Below are 21,607 nucleotides of genomic sequence, written 5' to 3'. Positions count from 1 at the left end.
AAAAATCGAATTTTTGAAAGATTTTTGTGATTTTGATTTGTATCTATGAGTGCCGACAACTGTATTAGATTCTCTCATATTTTCATTCTGTCTTATATATTGAAAACCAAAATGTTTTTCCCTAAACATATATTTATATTCAGGCTCCACTCACTATGAAACCTCCCTGCAACACAAACTTTTAAAGGGTAATGTTTCGAAAATAAAAATATAAAAAAAATGGATGAAAACATACATTTTACAGAAAAAGGTATAAAAAGAAAAGGAAACCCATAAAATAAAATTAAATTGATGAAAAGAATGCCGGAACTATTAGAGTATCTACACGTCAATACCAACTAAAGTGGGCAAACTGAAAAAGCGGGTTTATCCACAATTTGTATTCTGTTTTTTTTTTGTTCATACCATTTTTAGCTAAAATGACAATAACACACCATCATCATTACATCACATTGAAAAATAAAACACATGCAGCAAAAAAATTATAAAAAAAAAATAAAAATAAAGAATCCCTTGGTTTAAAGAAGCCATTGAAATTCAAAAAGTAGAAACAGAAAAAAACCCAACAACACAGAAAGTAAAAAAGCATTTCAAGGATTTACAAGAAAAGATAAAAAAGGATTAGGTTGTATTTTAGACATGCATACAAAAACTAACTGGAGCGAGATAAAATGTAGACAAAAAAAAAGTAATAAACACATAAAAAAAAGAGAAAGCGCGGGGAAGAGCAAAAGAGAAATATATAGACATAAGAGTAACAGCAAACTTACCGCATTATTATGATTCCAGAATATGTAGGCAGGCGGTTCGGGTGAATTTAAAATAACGCAGGTTAGATTTATAGTGGAGCCACTTTCTATATAAAGATCGGGAGCACCTATAATTTCTGTAGAGGGTTCTGTAAAAATAATATGGAATAAAATAAATATTAAATAAGAAATATAAGATACAAATATGAAATTTAAAAAGTTGTATAAAACAAATTTTGATAATCACAATAATATTCATAATAATGAATATGGGGTAATTATTATGAATGTAATTTTGAATTTTCCTTGAACTTACCCACAACATTCAGATGAATATAATGACTCATATGTGGCGTAGTTGATACTTGACACTCATATATCCCCGAATCTCTATGCTGTGGATATTTTATCTGCAAGATCCAGTCCTCTGTCTGTGGCTGATGTATGGCACGAAATCTTTGATCTGATGTGTATGTATATCGGCCCACAGTTAGCAGATGTATATCACGATGTCGTACCCAGGAAACTTGCAATAACATCTGTTGGAAAATAGAAAGGAAAAAATAGATATGCATAATTTAGTGCCAAAAATTTAAAAATCAGTATGTAAATGCAGGAGTAGTATACGAATTTAAGCCTAAAAATATTCACAATATGAGCACAAAATGCTCGTCAAAATGATAAGGAAATATACTTTTGTTCATTAAAATGCTAATTTTTGATACGAGGATGAGTCAATAAGTCCGCGACTTTTTAAATTCCCGGCTCTTAACTGAAAGGGCAAAGCTGTTCCTGTCAACAGGCATCTGCCAGTTAACTCCTGTCAAAATTTGAACAATCTGCATCGTTTGGTTTGTGTTCCACAGTCATTGATATCAGATTACCTCATGGCTTGAGGAGAAATTGGGGAAAAAAAGTGAATTTCGTCTTAAACTTTATTTTATGCAGAAAAATACCATCATTCAAATAAAAGCTAAGCTTGATAAATACTATGGGACTCTGCACCATCAATTTTAATGGTAAAAAAGTGGTTTAAAGTACGTCCAGTTGAGGTCTCTACACCCGAAACAATTGGAAAAAATCAGTATAGGGTGTTGGCCGATCGGAGATTGAAAGTGCCAGAGATTTTGGAAGTCATATTGCTCAGTGGTATCAATTTTAAATGCTCACATGGGTATAAGAAAGCTTTCCGCAAGATTGCTGCCGTGTTTCGTCAAAATCGGATACACAAAAGGCTACACACATGTTCAGTTTCCATGGCAAAAAATCTTTAAATTAGGCAACGAAACGCTCCCTCTTTCACCCTATTCTCAGGATTTAGCCCCAAGTGACTATTTCTTGTTTCCAAACCTCAAGAAATGTCTCTGCGGAAAGAGATTTGACTCCAACGATGAAATCATCTCACAAACAAATATATACCTATTTTGATGAACTCGACGAAGCTTATGGTTAATGTGTTCCATCGGTTTCATCATGAGGAAGGTGGTTTCTTCGGTTCAGAAGTGGTGATTTCGATACGGAAGACAAAGATCGCCCAGGCCAGTCAAAAAAAAGGTTGAAGACCAAGAATTGGAGGGATTTCTACATGATGTTTATAGTCAATCCCATTAACAGCTTTTAAAATCATTGGGAGCTACTTAAGCAGCAATTTCAAAATGTTTTCGAGCAGCAGGAAAATTTTATACCACACGAATTGCACCTAATCATTGTGATGAAAACTTGATCCATTACAATAACCCGAAACGCAAAAGATCATATAAGAAGCCCAGCCAACCAGCCGAATCGACAACAAAGCCAAATATCCAGGTAATTCTCTGCATTTGGTGGGAGCAAAAACTGCTAAAATTTGGCCAGACCATCATGACTATGCTCGACAACATTTTGCAATTCTTGTTAAAAAGAATTTATAATGAAGAGGTTGGGAAGTTTTGTCTCACCCTCCTTATAGTCCAGACCATTCTCCGTCCGAAAACTATTTGTTTTCATCGATGCAAAACGCTCTCTCTGGTATATGCTTCAATTTGGAACAGAGTATCCGATATTGGCTTGATTCGTTCTTGGCTTCAAAAGATGAGCAGTTCTTTTATTGCCAGAAAGATGGGAAAAGGAAAGGGCTAACAATGTCCAATACTTTGAATAATTTTATATTGTACATCCCAGGTTTGTAAGGGAGAGAAGCTATAGTACCCCTTACAAACCTGCTTACAGAAGGCATGATTTTTATATGACGATTTACCATTACTCTGCAATACAACCTGCTTTCTTGTATGCAACAGGAAGGAGTAAGTTCATTAATTATTTAAATATTTCACTTACAACCTGCTTGTCTATAAGGGATAACAGTAAGCTTTTTACTTGTTTTAGCGATAGTATTGGCTTATTTGTTGCTTTCTTGGTAAGGCTTCTTAGTAAGCGTATCAACAGCGCTTACGACCTGTTTTAACTTCCAAAAATACAAAAAAATTTTACTAGGATGTGTTTCAAAATAAAAGTTAATTTTAAGAAATCACGCATCTTTAAGTCCTAACAAAAGTATAAAATTAGCTATAAATCGACAAATAATGGCCCAAATGGAAACAGGGCGATAATATGTGATATTTTGAACCCAAAAACTATTTTGCATATAAAAATAAAGTAAACTATAAAAGGTGGCTATAAATCGTTAACTCATGGTCAAAATGGAAAAAAGACAATAATCTGTGATCTCTTATAACTTCAATTTAAAACCGATAATCTGTAATTATTTATATTTTGAACCAAATGAAAAAAGAAAGATAATCTGCGATCATTTTAATTTTCATCCAAAAATTTATTTTTCAATTTTATTTACTGAAAACGATAAACAGTGGTCCTAATGGAAAAAGGGCGATAATCTATGATCACTTATGTTTTCAGCCCAAAATAGATTTTTCATATGGGCGCTAAGTTGAATTGTAAACCTATTTTCACCCAATTTTTCAGTAAAATCGTTCACTAATTAAAATTGACTTATGGTGTTTTCTTTTCTAACACAAAATGTTGCCAACATATAAACTATAGAGGTGTAGGGTATGAAATGCTATTAAAAAAGTGGGGCCTTTCTAACCCTTTGATAAAATTGAGGGTGAAATATATAGCATAATTTCGTTTTGGGGCAGCATTATTTGAAAAGAACATGTTATACGCTTACCAAACTACATTTAAAAGGCAGAATTAAGGTATCATATATGCCTGAAAGGAAAAAATCTTATAAAATTTCCATTTTGTCTAACCTATTGACCTCAATTTAGTTAAATTTTTATTTACACTTCTTTACAAACAATTTCCTTTAACATCACCCAAATAAACAAAACTTTGAATATACAGTCCTTAAATACATATGGTAAAGTGTACGAACACTTTCAATTTCCTTAAAAAAATCAAATAAATATTAGGAGTAATAAAGAAGCCTCTAAAGATTTCAGTGACTAAAGTGTTTGCAAATGTACCATACCAGATTGAGTTTCTAATGTGTCTGCCACATTCTGACAATGTGTTTGATTGACTTTTCCTTTTGAAGTTGGTGTAAATTTGTTGTTTTCTTAGAAAAAAAAGAAGGCTTATCACAAAGAAAATGAAGCAGAAAAGTAGGTATGTATCTATCTAGCCTTAGGCAAAATTAAGGTTTTGTTTGTAGGGGATGGTAAACAAAATATTGGGAAAACAGAAAACTGTAAGTAGCATGAAATTAAATTTTGAGCACTTTTGCATATAAACAAACAAGCAACGTTCCACATACTACCACTACTACTTATAGCAAACATTAACTATTATCTTATAACCCTTGTCTGGTGAACGGGTACACTTTGTATTTTGTGTATGTAGATTGTTTAACAAATCAAAATGTTTTACCTAGGGAATCAAATATGTTTTTCTTCTCCCTTTTTTTAGTATTTTGGGGAAGAAATAACATAAAAATATACTTATATGTATCTAAGTATATCTCTAGTATATAAGTATATATTTATGTTAATGCTTAAATATATAAAATACTATAACAACAAATAAACGAAACAACCAAAGAAACAGAAACAAAAACTACGCCAATTTTAGATTTATGTATTCACGTGTGGCATAGTTAATGTGATCTAATAACATACATATAACACTGACACAAACACAGATACTCGCTCTCTAGCACAAATGCAAACGCAAAAATAACAAGACACACAATCATGTTTACAAAATAAACATTCCACCAATATACAAACAAGTTCTCTCTATATGTAAGTATATAATAGGCTGGTCCTTATATTGAATGTTTAAGATTTTCGGTGCTTCCAAGGTCTAACAAATTTCATATATTTCATATTTTTAATAATTTTGCTGATTTCGACAAAATTTGCAACCAAAAACTATATTTTCCCGCCATCAACCAATTTTAAATCGTTCTCCACGATAACCCATTATAGGTATAACAGTTAGAAATTGCAGTTTCAATCATCATTTAAATTTTATTACAATTGAAAACAATCATTTAGATTGTATGAAATTTTATTTAAAAAAAAAATTATATAATTTATTTGGTATAGAGTTATCGATATTAAAAATGTCTATATTTTTGTACATAGATAAATACACATAGATCGGAAACTCTCCTGTAAAAGACCTAACTCAGTTGTCAAAACCCTAAGTGGGTATATGACTTGAAACATATTTTTAGCTTTTATTTTGAAACAAATTCGACGATTTATTTAGTAAACAATTTGAATGTAACTTTAATTTTTGTATTAAACTTAAATTTTAGTTGCCAACATCAATAACATTCTTTTAGGACCATCCTATTATATATGCAGGTGTTTATTAGTATTAATGTTTAGAGAAGGTAGTTAAGAGTAACATAAACAAATTTGTCATGTTCTACAAGTCGCCGGTGTATTACAGTACACTGAAATAAATGTTACTCCATTATGGATGAAACACATTTGTATAAAACATACATATTTTACATGATTTTAATAAAAATTTTAAAAAGTAGTAGAACCATAGCTTTTCAAAAAGTACAACAAATTAAAAAGTACATACTTTAAATAAAAATTATTTAATAGAACTTAACATGGATTATCAATATTGTATTTATTTTAAAGAAATATGAAAATGTAGTAGAAAATTAATTTTTTTTAAAAGTAGAAAAAACAATAAAAAAAAAAGCTTTAGAAAAATACTTTTTCAAAAAGTATTAAAAACTGAAAATTTCAAAAGTACTATATTTACAATATGAATAAATATGCAAACATATTTACATTTAGTAAGTAATATTAAAATTTTATTAATTTTAATAAAATTAGAAAAAAGTAGCTGAAAAGTACTTTTGCAAAAATTAGTAAAAATTCTATATATTTGAATTTAAGAAAAAAATAATTTTCACGAAATTCTTTAGTATGTACTTTAAAAAAGTAGTAAAAAAGTACTTTTTCTATAAGTATTAAAAACTTAAAATTTCAAAAGTACTTAATTATACACTTAGTAAGTATAATTTATATTTTATTAATTTTAATAAAATTAGAAAAAAGTAGCAGAAAAAGTACTTTTGGAAAAAGTAGAAAAATTTCTTAATATTTAAATTATGGAAGAAAAAAATACTTTTCACGAAATTCTTTAGTACTTTAAAAAAGTAGCAAAAAAGTACTTTTTCACAAAGTATTAAAAACTCAAAATTTTTAAAGTACCTACTAAAAATACTCAACATTTTCAATACTTAGTAGGAATTATCAATTTTATTTTAAAATTTAATAAATTTAGAAAATAGTAGCAGAAAAGTAGTAAAAATTATAAATATTTAAAATATAGAAGAAAAAATTACTTTTCACGAAATTCTTTGGTACTTTAAAAACGTAATATAAAGTACTTTTTCTAAAGGTATTAAGAACTAAACATTTTTAAAGTACTTAACATTTTTAACACCCATTAACACGAATCCTGGTTATGAGTTAACTAATAGTTATACTCTTGGGTAAAATTATTTTTGTATGAAAACTGTCAGTTTAACTATTAGTTAACTCGTAACCAGACTTCATGTTAATGGGGTTTAATAGAAATTATCAATATTTTATTAATTTTAATAAAATTAAAAAAAAAGTTATAGAAAAGTACTTTTAAAAAAGGGAGACAAATTTCAAAAAAAATTTGTAGAAAAGTACTTTTTCAAAAGGGAGCACAATTTTAGTGGGAATTACCAATATTTTATTCAGTTTAATAAAATTAAAAAAAAAGTAGTAGAAAAGTACTTTTTTAAATATCTCAATTTGTCTAGTAGTCAAATATTTTCAAGGTTTTGGTATAGGTAAGTATTAAAAATTGGAAAATGTATTTTTTACAAAAGAATTAAAGAACTGTTTGCCGTTTCCATTTAGTGTAATTTCTCGACAAAAAAATTCTTTCAGTGTTAAATAAACCTTCAATACGAGTTCATGTGAATGTAACCATAGGTGAGTGAGAGAATGAATGTGTGTGTTTATGTGTAAAAAGCGTGTTGGAGCGATGAAATTGTTTTCATTTTGTAATTTCAGAACATTTGTCGTCTGTCACCTGTGACCCGTGTTAATGTAACAAGAACAGCAAAAGCAAAAAAACAATAACAACAACAGCAGCTGCTACTACAACAAACACTTTTATTTTATACACATGAAACGAAAAAATTTATTCATTCTTCATAAAAGAAAAATTATACGTGAAAATTAAAAAAAAAAAACAAAAACACACTCACTCATATTCACACTTACATAGATAGACACACACACGTTTGCACTCATATAAATACTTGTATACAAACATCATAGACATCGTTTGTTGTTATTTTTTCTATTTTTCGTTTTGTTTTAATACATATTGGCAAATTTCTTTTCTATATTATAAAAATTTTGTGTGTTACAGAAATTCGTTTGTACCTGTGCATTTCACTAAACGTGTAAGTATCTGTGTGATTGCTCTAAAGAGAGAGAGAAAGTGTTTTTTTTTTTACTTTGTGCAGGTGTATTTATTTGTGAAACCATAGAAACAGTTGAAAAGTTTTGTGTTTTTTTTCTACACAAAAGAATAATTATCACCTGTCAAGCTAATACGAGTTAAACGTATGTACGTGTGGAGGTGAATGTGAGTGTATGTTTCAAAGTTGTTTATGTGTGAATATTTTGTTCACCACCAACTAACACTTCCCTTCCATCAGTGCCAACAACCACTGATACCAACAGCATTGCTACAATAAACAAATAACATAAGTACCAAAACAATATGATGGATGGCTGAATGAACTTGCGAAACATTTGTTTAGAAATCACTTAACAACATACTACTTGAAATGTATATATAGAGACATACAAATCGCACACCCAGTTCAAAAGTTACACAACTCAAAATTTAATTTTCGGGTTTATATGCTTAAACTATGGACAATGAACTTGTTTATCTATAAAAAAAAAATATCAATGTATTTTGTTGTTGCTAAAACAACAGTTATGTCTTTCATTATGTTTCAATTTGTATATAATTTTTTGCGATTTCTGAAAAATTTAAATTTTGAGTTGTGTCACTTTTGAACTGAATGTGCGATATGTATGTATGTATGTAAAAAGTAATTCGAAAATAAAGAAAAATTGAAAACAACAACAGAAAAAGAAAAATATAACCACAAACGAATAACATGTTGCATTCGATTTCTTTGTCAATCTGTGGAATATGAATTATATCAGTTTTGTTATTGAAATGCAATGACAATTTTTAAAGGACTTTTAGTTGTAAATAGACTCTCATGAAATCAATTATAGAATCTGTTTTTCCTCTAATATTGCAATTGAAAAACAATTGTTTGCTAAACTTATAGAAGAAGACCCAAGCTTCAAGACTACATTTTCCAAAAGGCAAAGCCTACACCTAGATCGGAAACTAGAAAAAAAACTCAAACAAATGAATTAATCAAAATTATCTCACATACAAGCGTTGCTTTTGTCTTCACATAGTTTTTTTTTCCCTAATACCTTCTCGCCACTTAGGCTTTTGACAACTGAGTTAGGTCTTTGACAGGAGAGTTTCTAATCTATATCTATTTATAATTGGCAAGGCAACACCTAAAAATACTGGCATTTTAAGCCCTAGATTTTAGGCTAAAAAGAACTTCATTTGAAAAATTAATTGTTCAAGCAAAATTTAACAAATGTGTCAGTTTCTTATTATTTTAATTATTTGAAATTTTTTTTTTTGAAATTTAGATACAAAATAGGTCTACTTCGGAAGGCTCTGGACCAAGCAGTAAAACGAATTTTGATATTTCCCGAAATGTTGTCTTTCAGAAAAATTAAAATATTAAATTAATACTTTTCTTATTTTCTGTTTAATTTAAAATTAATGTAAGTACTTTTTTGGAAAAAAAAAATAGTGAAAATACGATTTTTTATTTTTATTTTTATTTAATTCGAATGCACATAACTTTTGACTCTGTACATGTTTTAAACAATTTTTTTTACAGAATATTAATAAATTTGTTTTTAAAAAAAGATATTTCAAGAAAATTGGAGAAGATTTGGAACCGTTATTAGCAAACTAAGGTAGGTAAAAAAAACAAAAAAAAAATATTTTTAAATGCGAATAACTCGTAAACTTTAAGTGATAATATATAGCTATAGCAATGATTTTTATAGATCTCTTTTAGTAGATTCTATATACTATATATAAAAATCTTTCAAATCGAGAGCAATAACTTGGCATTATTTTTAAGTTTTGAGATACCCTTGGTGTCCCACTTTGGCGCATTGTGGCTCGGCACCTCCTTTGTGTTTTAATTTCTATTTCAAAACTTATACTTAGCAACACCTCCTCTATAGGCACGGGAAATTTTATTCAAATCGAAGTTACAGATTTATTTCCACCTTTTCAAAACGTTGGTTTATTTCCTTTAAATAAACCGGATACTTTTGATTGCAAATAAAAGCTGTTTAGTAGTTTAAAAATTGTAACAACTCTTTATTTATTTAAAACTAATTGATCGCCCCGGCTTCGCCAGGTAGCATTTACTAATGTTAGTTCTTCAAGTTTCTCCAAGCCACGCACACGAGCCTGTTCTTATTTATTTGCAAATAAAATATCTAAATTTGTACTGCATACTTTAGGGAGCTCTTTTATTACAGTTGACTGGACTCACAAAAAAAGAATTTCCGAGTTTTACCCGGAATTTTTGAATTTTTTTTCTTTAACTGTCAAAGCTCGTATATTCTAGAGCTTTCGAACACACACGCCATCTCTGCTAAACTTTCTACAATGTTATTTAACTGTCAAAGCTCGTATATTCGAATTCGCGTTGCTATACCTACGATCAATGGTCAATTGAAAGCATTTATTCAATGTTAATAATGCCCACAGATATGTTACAGTTTGAGAGGCACTGCTGTTTGAAAGCATTATGCAACTTTAAATTAGCCGTTAAAATCGCGTTATTTGAATTCAAGTACAATTTCGTAACAATATATTAAGCTTATGGTGAAAGTTTTAAAGGTTTTTGCGATTTTTATCTTGAAGATGAAGCTTTTTGTGATTTTATATATTCAAAATTTTTGTTCTTTATGGCAAGGGCTACAACTTTGCCTCAGATATTTGCAAGATATGAGCCTGAGAAAATTATCACTTTTTTGCAAAAATGACACCGATGATCCAAATCTTTGGGGGCCCTTAAAAAAGTGCATGACTTTGGGCAAAACTGGTCTTTTATCACGTAGTGGTGTCCGTATATGGTTATATTTCCATGACTCAAAAAATTACACACAGTGTTATTTAACATAGTCATAATATAAACTGACCAAATATAAGTACTTCCATTAGCATATGAAAAATACTGGTTTCAAAAAGTACCAAATTCGATTTAATCGATTTTGCCATTTTCTTCCCTCTCCCTTTTTTCTCTCATTTATTTAAATAAAAATATAAATTTCCTTATGGGTAATTGTTTCATACAATAATTTGTTCAGGAGGTACAGTGGGCGCCAAAGGGTGCAAAACCTACAATTTTTCCCTTTATCACCTTCTAAAAAGTACTAAATACCTTTCCTAACCAATATATGAAGTCAAAGGTACTATATTTCCCTGGTTTTAGTTTAAATGACAATCGAAGAAAATGGACCAAGTTTTTTTCCGTTTTACCCCCAAACATTTAGTATTACAAATAAAATTTTAGATCACAACCAAACTAGAAATCAATGCCTGAAATAAAAATTACAAACATGTTGTTTAAAATTCTTTTTTCATTAAATGCCCTGCCCTCAATTATTTCCATTAGTTTCAAAACGTTTTCTTAAATTATTAATTCAAACTTTCATTATGACATATTTAAGCAAAACAAAAAAAATAAAAGAACCTCACCCTTTTCAAAACAACTGGTCATTATATTTAGATTTTACTGTTTCCTTAACACATTTCCACAGCCAACCTACTCGTACTTAAATAATTCTCTTAGATATTCGTTCATTAACATTTTGTAAATGATTGTCATTTGGTCGGCATGTAACTAACTAACTACACTGCTGAAACATACAAGTGTTTCTATATTTGTCCAACTAATTAATCAAATAGGCGGACACTTTCTACTATTCTATTGTAGAAGGTGAATATTAGATTGTGGATGTTTTCCCTTTTCGAATTAATTACAGCAATCAAGAACTGATTTAAACCAATGACTCCTAACAAATGTGTAGGAAATCATGTGTGTATGTTTGATAGAGAAAATTAAGGAGTGAGATCGAAAAATTCTTAACACACGTTTTTCATTACATTTTTTAACCCAAGTATTATTTGAATTTTTTTTTGATCAAGTTACCTTTGAAAAACATGTCAGTTATTATGTGTAATGTCAATTATATTAATTTTTTTGTTAATCTGATTAAAATGAGTGACCAGAAAAAAGTGCGTACTGAAATTATTAAATATTTTCAACAAAACCCAACTTGGTCTTACAAAAAGTTGGCCAAGCATACAAAGGTCTGCCGTCAAACTGTTTCCAATGTTATTAAACAGTACCGGGAGAACTTGTCAGTTGATAGAAAACCTGGTTCAGGTAGAAGGAATGGTCCACATGATGTTTCTAAAGCCAAAAAAATAGAACGCATTTTCAAAAGAGCTCCCAACACATCCGGTAGGAAAGCAGCCCGGTTAGCTCAGTGCTCGGACTATTTGGTACGAAAAGTTAAAGCTAATGCAGGTTTAAAAACATACAAGGCTCAAAAAGTTCCTGACAGGAACGCTACTAAAAATTTAGAGGCCAAAAACAGAGCACGGAAATTGAAGTCAAGTTTTATAAAAAAATATTCTTGCTGCATAATGGATGACGAAACGTATGTTCTGGCAGATTTTTCGCAACTTCCAGGTCAAAAATTTTATGTTGCTGATGCTCGAGGGAATGTTGAAGAAAAGTTTAGGACCCAAAAGCAGACAAAATTTCCCAGAAAGTTCTTGGTATGGCAAGCAATATGCAGTTGCGGCAAAAGAAGCCACTCATTTGTTACAACGGGCTCTATAAATACCGAAATTTACATCAAGGAATGTTTACAAAAAAGGCTGCTTCCATTCATAAGACTTCATAATGTGTCCACTTATTTTTGGCCTGACTTGGCATCCTGTCACTATGGCAAACAAGCCCTTGAGTGGTACAAGAACAATAATGTGGTATTTGTACCAAGAGAGGCAAATCCTCCAAACTGCCCGGAGCTAAGGCCAGTGGAGAGATATTGGGCTCTTGTTAAAAGAGAATTGAAGAGTACAAAAAAGGTGTCCAAAAGTGTGGTAGATTTTAAACGGAGATGGACTACATGTTCGAGCAAAGTGACAGAAAGCACTATAAAAACGTTAATGGAAGGGTTTCCGAAAAAGGTTCAAAATTTCATCACTAGTGATTAAAACTATAAAAATAATTTTTTTTGTAAATTGTAATAATAATTTCAATCAAATAAAAAAAAAATTAAAGCTGTAAGTTTAGTGGTTTCTTTTTTATAAACATATATGTATGTTAAGAATTTTTCGATCTCACTCCTTAATAGTTCTCAGAGGAATTTAAAACATATTTAGATTATTACAATGTGGGTATTTATTTATTAATTTATTTATTTAGGTGAGAAAAGATACTTACAGTTTTATTGCCCAGATTTTTAACACGACAATTTAAATACGCTGTCTTGCCCAACAGAGCGGTGACATTCTTTGAAGCAGCCTTATCGAAATAGGGACCATTCTGTTGGGTCTCCTGCAGTTCTATGGAATTGCGTTGTGAGCTGGATGTTTTGTGTGAGCTACTACTGCCACCACTGCTAGAGCTGGAACTGGAACTGTAGCTGGTGGAGTGTGTTGAGGTGGTGGTGGCATAACCGCCACTGCCAGCTGAACTGCTAGTGCTGGTTGATGTGCTGGTGGACAAACTCGTTGTGGTTTTTTGGGTATTTAAAGTGGCTGAGCCAATATTTTTGTTATTATTGTTGACATTGGAATTTCCGTTGCTTATATTATTGGCATTACTATGGCTGATAGCATTTCCGTTTCCGTTGCTGCTACTTAAACTACCACCACCATCATTATTCACATTTAACGCACTACTGCTGCCTATCTCATTGAATATGGCATTTGCATTATTGTTGTTGCTGTTAATACTATTTGTATCTTTGGGTTTGAATGATTCCCTTTGAGCGGCTAAAGCTAAACGAAACGAAATGAAAAAAAGAGAAAAATAAACATTTGTTTTTTTTAATACAAGATTGATTTGAATTTCAGATTAACAAATTTATTAAAACTAATGTCAAAGGACGTCCTTTTTTTCATTGTCTGCCTTAAAAACATAAAAATGCTAAAGCCTGCTTACTCCACGTGTTTGGAATTGTTACATTATCTCTGCTGCCAACATGTTAGACTCAGCCGTCAGATTATCCCCTGATTGGTAGGCCTTAGATAATGCTGTGTGTCGAACAGCCTGGGGGTCATACTAAGAAGCATAGACAACAAGCAATCATTTGTTATTTTTACACCCAATCCCTATTTTATTTCAGCTCTACTTCTAACATGCACTCTTACTCTCAGGCAGAATTTTCGTTACAGACAAAAATTGTTTTTTGGACAATTTAATACACTTGCCAAAATATACGAATAATAAGATTAATTTTTTACCATAAAAATAGAAAAAAAATATTAGAAATGTTTATTTGCTACAGCTGGCTGGCTTTAATTTCACTCGTTAAAAGTTCGAAGAAAGTTGTTAAGTTTTGGCAAAACAACAATTAGGTATTTTAAGGCAATATGTACAAGTAAATGCTGCTCAATTTCTTTTTAGCCAATAAAGCAAAAAGTTAGTTAAGGTACGGAAAAATGTGTATGTTTTTTTTAAGAAATATTTAGGTTCAAAACAATCCTAATCCTAATTTAGCCTTAAAATCAATGTCACAAAACTTTTCTGTTTTTGGCAATTAAGTAGCTTGCACACTTACATACATACATCCAGCTATACATTTTAAACAATGAAAATAATTTGCATACTTTTGGGATTTTTATTTCCTACATTTAAAGGGTTTATTTCAGAATTAAACCCTTTAAAGTGCGCAATTAATTTTTAATTATTTCTACTTTATTTCATTTGTTAATACTTAAGATTATTAAAGTTTTTTTGTATATAAAACAAAAAATATTTTAAAAGTACTTTATTTATGTAAGAGCTTTATTTTTTAAAAGCATAATAATAATGGATTCCACAGCAAAATATAATAATAAATTTAAATATCAAGGAAAAATCTACAGAATTTTAAATGTATTATAATACGACATATCGTTACCTTAATATAGAGAGCCTCCTGTTTTTTTTTAAAGGCCTTATTTTCGTTTATTTCATATTTAGCCAAAAAATCATGAATTAAAAAAAGATTTAGAGCCTTTAAATATTAAGGTAACGATATGCCCCCTTATTTTTCATTTTTTTAAACTTTATTAATCATTTAACTTGGAGTTCTCATTTAAATACTCGTACCGTTACACCCTATTCATATGGAAAATTTTCTTCTCCTTAACCCGACCTTACCTTTGACATCTACAAACCCAAGTGACTTGCACAACTCAACTGGCTAATGTGAAAGAGGTCTTAACGATATAACAGCAACAACTGTTACCGCTAAAATACAGTTACTGAAATAATCCAAAATCTTTTGACCGTTTCGCATCCGTAGCCAAACTTGAAAAATACATTTTAGCGTGAAATTCGTAGATTAATAAAAATAATTCGTAAATTTAGTGAATAATTCGGATATCAGTGAAAAATTCCAATAGAATGAGTTTTATTGAAAATTCAGATTTCAGTGATTTTAATGAAATCTAATCTAATTTGAATGAAAAAAAAAAATTTAATGAAAAATTAGGATTTTTATTGAAAATTTCGAATTTTTAGTCAAAAATCCGATTTATGAAAATTCAGAATTTTTTGAAAAATTCGACTTTTAATGAAACAAATAAGAGAGCTATATTCGGATGTGCCGAATCTTATATACATACATACACTTCACCAAATTATACTTTAAAATACAAATTTTAAATATTTTTAGTCAATTTTTTTAAATTTTGTTTTCTAAAAAAAATTTTTACAAATAGTTTTTTAATTATATTTTTCCCAAAATTTTTTTTTAATTTATTAGTGAAAAAAAATTATGCCAAAAAAATTTTTTTGGTGAAAAAAAATTCAGGTTAAAAAATATTTTTCCCGATTTTGACACATTGTAGGTCCAACTTACTATAGCCTCATATACATCGTTGCAATGGACTTCGAAATATCTATCATTAGATATCCATATTGTCTATATTAATGACTTAGTAATCCTTAGTAAAATCGAGATTGTCCCGTTTTCTTCCGGGATAATCGAGCCATTATTTATTTATTACTAGTTGATCGACCCGGCTTCGCCCGGTAGCATTTACTAATGTTAGTTCTTCAGGTTTCTCCAACCCACGCACACCAGCCTGTTCTTATATAGTTGCAAATAAAATATCTAAATTTGTACTGCATACTTTAGGGATCTTTTTTATTACAGTTGACTGGACTCACAAAAAAATAATTTCCGAGTTTTACCCGGAATTTTTGAATTTTTTTTTCTTTACAAACCATCTCCTGAAAATTTCGAATCGAATAAAAAAAAATCAGCCAAATCGCTCCAGCCGTTCTCACGTGATGACATTATAGAAAAGTTTACCACTCATGGCAAAGGGTATAAAAATCTGAATTTTATTGAAAAATTTAAAATTTATTGAAAAAATCTAATTTTTAGTGAAAAATCAGATTTTTGGTGAAAATTCAGATTCTAGTGAAAAATTAAAATTTTTGTGAAAAAATCTAGTTTTTAGTGATAAATTCGGATTTTAGTGAAAAATCTGAATGTTTGTGAATAATCTGAATTTTAGTGAAAATTCAGTTTTTAATCCAAAACTTCGAATTTTAGTGAAAATTCTATTTGTGCTTGATTGAAAAATCGGCTTTCAAATGAATAATCTACTTTTACATGAATAATCGTGGCCTTATATTTATACCAATTCATTCACCATTTGTAATTTCTACATTTTTTCATTTGCGAACCCACAAGTATATTGTTACGAAATTGTACTTGAATTCAAATATAACGATTTTAACGGCTGATTTAAAAGTAGCCTAATGCTTTCAAATAACAGTGCTGTAATAGCAAACTGTAACATATCTGTGGGCATTATTAACATTGAATAAAAGCTTTCAGTTGACCATTGATCGTAAGTTGGCAACGCTTTTTGCTGCGACCGTATATTCGAATTCGAATATTCAGTTAAAGAACATTGTAGAAAATACACCACAGATGGCGTATGTATTAGAAACCTCTAGACAGTTAAAGAGAAATCTAAAGTGCAGATGGCAGTGTTATAAATAGTGGCAGAGGTTGCAGTCGTTAGACAATTTATCAGAGACGCTTTTCGAACAAACATCAACTGAGTGCCTTAAAGTGTGCTGTGTTTTTCAAGTGAATTCGTGTACATTATAAAGTGTGTCTGTATTTCTGCGAATTTATAAACGTGTATAAAAAAAACATTGAGTGACTATTTAATTCTGTTGTTGTACATCTATATATATAAAAATGAAATGGTCCATGTATGTAATGTCATCACGTGAGAACGGCTGGAGCGATTTGGCTGATTTTTTTTTGAGATGGTTTGTAAAGAAAAAAAATTAAAAAACTACGGCTTAAACCTGCTTTTTTGAGTCCAGTCAACTGTAATAAAAAAGCCCCTAAAGTATGCAGTACAAATTTAGATATTTTATTTGCAAATAAATAAGAACAGGCAGGGTTGGAGAAAATTGACGAACTATCATTAGTAAATGCTACCGGGCGAAGCCGGGTCGGTCAACTAGTTTTAAATAAAAAAAGAGTTGTTACAATTTTTAAACTACTAAACGGCTTTTATTTTATATCCGGTTTATTTAAAGAAAATAAACCAACGTTTTGAAAAGGTTAAAACGTAACAATATATTCTAGATCGTTATTGATAGCGGAGTCGATATAGCCATATCCGTATTTATGTCTGTCCATTTGTATGTTAAAATTAACGTTGCGTAGCCCCCAAATAACTTACATACATATTTCATGTATCCTGAACCTGGTCTATGTTCAGGACAACCTCGATTTTTTTACCAATGTTTGGTCTTTATCTGGATTATTAAGTTATTAGTATAGATATCTAATGACAGATATTTCAAAACCATTGCAACTGCGTATAAAAGGCCATAGTAAGTCGGTCCTACATTGGGTCAAAATCGGGAAAAATATCTCTTAACCTGCATTTTTTTCTCATAAAATTTCTAAATTTAAAAAAATAAAAAGAATTTTTTTTTTATTTTTAAATTTTACCTATTTTGGCACAGCCTCTGACTTGTTTAATTTAAATCTTATTTGATTATTGTAAATGATTGATTCATATTTGATGTTTAATTCAACATGAATTAAAAAAATTTAAAAAAAATTTTTTTTCCCAAAATTGAATCGAATATTTCGAAAAATAATCAAAAAGCTTCAATTATATTTTTTGCATATCTTTGTAATTGTCACCAAAAACCCTTTTCCGAAGGAAAAAAGTATAATAAATTTAAAAAAAAAATATTCTTATTTTAATAGTAGACCATAATGTAAAGATAAATATTGCAAACATATAAGTTGACACAATGCAATGTTCCATAAAAATATCGTATTATTTTGAATGTTATATAGGTTTTTACTTATCCTTTCTATCATTTCATATTAAAGCTAATGTCTTACAATTCATCAGCTTTAATATGAGTTAAAAAGATATGACCTTTGAACCTTATAAAAACTAAACATAAACGAATTTAAAAATTTTAAAAAACTTTAAATTTTCTATAGCCATGGAAAACATGTATAACAAATATTAACGAATTCAGAAAATCTAAATTTTTAGTTTCGTCCCCATATATATATATACTCTTGTTTTATTATGTTTTATTTCAATTTTGGTGAACTTTTTGTTCAATTTCAACCTATATGGGAGGTTTTTAAATATTTATCTACGAGTCATCAATTTTGTATCACGATATTGTATTTGGAGTTAATCACTTTGGCAAATGAACTAAGTCAACCAATATTCCAAACACACCAGAGTTATTAAACAAATCAAAAGCTTTGACTTTTTAACTACTATTACAGCTATTCAGTGTGGCTTATTTTGTTTATAACTATTAATCCAAATGAATCCATAAAGCTACAATTACCTATATAAGTACCTACATAGATATATACAATATAAAATTTACACAGATAACAAACTTTAAAAGCTTTTACATTTATGATATTTACAAAGGGCCCATAAAAAAAGCTTTATTTATATTTTATATTCCTAATTTAAACATCATAAAATAACAACATGCACCGAAAGAAGAATACTTTACTTTTTAAACAAACAATTAAACAGAAAGCTTATTTTTTCACTCCCCAACTAAAAAAAACAAAGAATATAAATGAATAAATTGTTTATATTTCAAATGAATTGTTTATATTACTATTGCACAGTGGGGCAGAATCGAAATTTTTTTGGAAATATATCTGGCATTTCTAAACGGCTGGTCCGATCAGGATAAAATTTAACATGGGCGTAGCCAAGGATCATTCGAGTTTAAGTTATTAAAATGGGCCATCAAATATTCCAGGGTCGTCGATATGGGGGCTCAAAGTAGGGTAAAATTTTTAAACACGTGCCATTTTTTTGTTTCCCATCCGATTTCAAAAGTTTTAACATTTGTCAAAAGCGCTCGGCTAGGTCTCTTCTAATTTTCGAGTTATAGGCATTTAAAAATTTAAATTTTAAAATTTGGCCATACCTTGGCCTGCTATTTTAAAAATATAGGGCGTAATTTATAAAAAAAAATTTAGTATGAAAAAGTGCAATATTTTTGAAGGACGGAGTTTTAAAGTGGCATATTTTTGAATCTAATTAAGATATTGACTTGAAATTTTTTTGTAAGACCAAAAATTAACTTAACTAAACAAAAAAAATATAACTCAGAATAAATGTGTATCAAATTGTTGCTAATATTTGCAATCCTATTAAAATTTTGATATAAATTTTAGTTTTAGAAACTCAATGAATATGTAATAAAATCTTTATTTATTAACGAAACTCAATGAAATTTTCAATGTTTTTTTATGTTTGTCATTATAAATAACAAGGTGTAAAAAAACTTGTCAAAAGGTCAAAAAGAATCCCGCAATTCCTAAAAATTTGAGCGAAAATCCCAAAAATGTTATTTTTTACAATTTTGCCTATAGGGTCCACATTTCCTTCGGGGCTGAGAAAATACTTTGGCGATAAAAAGGGAACACATCAAGGTTTCCAAAGCTGCTTTTTGTTTTTTTTATCCCAGCTTTGGAATTTTAAAACATGTGGCACAAATTTGATTTTTTTATAAAATATAGGTCAAATTCCGAAAGGCATAGGGGCGACATATTCCAAGAATAGGACATGGTTTTTATATCAAAATTTTCTCCATAAAGATATCCTTCAGATAAACATAAAATTGTTATATCGCACTTGATCAACAAGAGGGTATTAACTCAAAATTTTAAAATTTTCAGTAGAGGTTAAAAACTGTTTGTTGTTACATTTTAAGAGAATTTGAAAATCTGAATACATAATAGTATATAAATTCCATTTAAAAATATAATTACATTGTTTTTCTTTTAAATTTTTCCAATTATTGCAAAAAAAATCTGTTTTTTGAGTTAATACCTTTTTTCTGAAAAAATGTGAACAATTTTATTATAAAAAGAGTCACATTTCGAATTAAAATCATAAAGTAAAACAAATTTTATCAACAAAACAGTATCAACTCAAAATACAACCAAATATAAATAAAACAATTTGATTATTTTTAACTGGAATAAAGGCTCAACTCAAAATAATACCTTTTTTATGAAAATATACGATGCATTTCTATTTCAACTTTTGTATTAACTCAAAATAATACCTTTTTGTTGTATAAAAGTAGTCACTACATTATCACGAAAATGGTCTCAAATGTTGTTTTCGAGATGAAAGAGTAATCGGAATACGTTGAAATGTTTACAGTAGATAGATATTGATGTTGTTAGTTGATTTCTTGAAAAAAGTGAAATTTTCAAAATTTTGAGTTAATACCCTCTTGTTGATCAAGTGCGATATGTTCTTAAAGAAAGTTTTTATTTAATTAAAAAAGAGTTAAGTCACCTTTTCGCCCAAAAATCAGCAAAAATCAACTATTTTTTGAATACTTAAATTGAAAATCGTTTATTTTTGGATCCATAACTGATATTGCTCTGAAATCTTTTGTATGTTATTCGTAATTTAGTTGTCTAACTAATAAAGAAAATTCGAGCCCCTTCGGTCCAAAAGTACGATCCATATTTTTAAAAAAGCGGACCAAGGTATGGCAAAATTTTAAAATTTCAATTTTGAAATGCCTATAACTCGGAAATTATAAGAGATAAATAGCACATGCAAGCATGTTTTTTCCAAAAATATTAAAATCTTTGAAATCGGATGGGAAACAAAAAAATTGCAAGTGTTTAAAAATTTAATTTTTATATGTCGAAGGTACCCTAATTTGAGCCCCCATAGCGCCGCCCCTGGCTTATTTGCATGACCCATTTTAATATCTTAAACTCGAATACTACTTGGCTACGCCCACTTCAAATTTTATCCCGATCGGACCAGCCGTTTAGTAATGCCAGATATATTTCCAAAAAATTTTGATTCTGCCCCACTGTGTATTGGTTGTTTAAAAAAAAATAACGAAAACATACTTTGTTTATTTTGTTGTGTACATAATATATATATTTCGTTCAGTGTACAGTTTTGTATACAGACATTAATAATTTTTCCGGGTTTTTGTTTGAGTTCTGTTTCTGTATTGTTGTTGTGTGTGAAGGATGAAGAGAGCAGAGAGTAGTGTAGCAAGCAGGCTTTACACTAAACCAATTCCCTGCTCTATTTGCTGATGTGTCCTTCCTTCTCTACTTGACTATGAGCAGACCGAGTGGCGGTAGCTTTATGTCCATTTGTTTTATAATGTTCGTCCTTTAATTTGTTTTGTGTGGAAAATTTATTATCTTGTCATCTTTCTAGCACCAAAATATATTTATTTTGTTGTCAGTTTTTGTTTATGAGTGAGAGAGTGAGTAAGTGGATGGTTGGTTGGTTATATAAATAAAGGTAAATAAATGTAAAGAAATGAGTTGGTGTCTTTTTTTATACTTATTTTTTATAGCGTAACCTAACGTGTAAAACAACGTTAACGTATCCTAGCATTTTCGAATTTGTTTATTTGTTACCTCTCC

The 21,607-nt window shown here is 29.4% G+C and overlaps 1 protein-coding gene across 1 annotated transcript in view; it reads right to left on the bottom strand.

The window, feature by feature from the left end:
* dpr9 (defective proboscis extension response 9) overlaps positions 1-21,607 on the bottom strand; it is a 33,553-nt gene that overhangs the window by 7,322 nt on the left and 4,624 nt on the right. The window contains exons 2-4 of the mRNA XM_065515693.1: positions 12,871-13,430; positions 1,066-1,288; positions 771-898 (exon numbers count right to left, since the gene is read on the bottom strand). Coding sequence (XP_065371765.1) covers positions 771-898; positions 1,066-1,288; positions 12,871-13,430 — 911 coding nt within the window. The remainder of the gene's footprint in view (positions 1-770; positions 899-1,065; positions 1,289-12,870; positions 13,431-21,607) is intronic.

This window comes from Calliphora vicina, chromosome 1 (genome assembly GCF_958450345.1).
Source record: "Calliphora vicina chromosome 1, idCalVici1.1, whole genome shotgun sequence".
NCBI classification, from domain to species: domain Eukaryota; kingdom Metazoa; phylum Arthropoda; class Insecta; order Diptera; family Calliphoridae; genus Calliphora; species Calliphora vicina.
The sequence above is the reverse complement of the archived record's forward strand: the minus strand, read 5'-3'. Positions and strand labels throughout refer to the sequence as shown.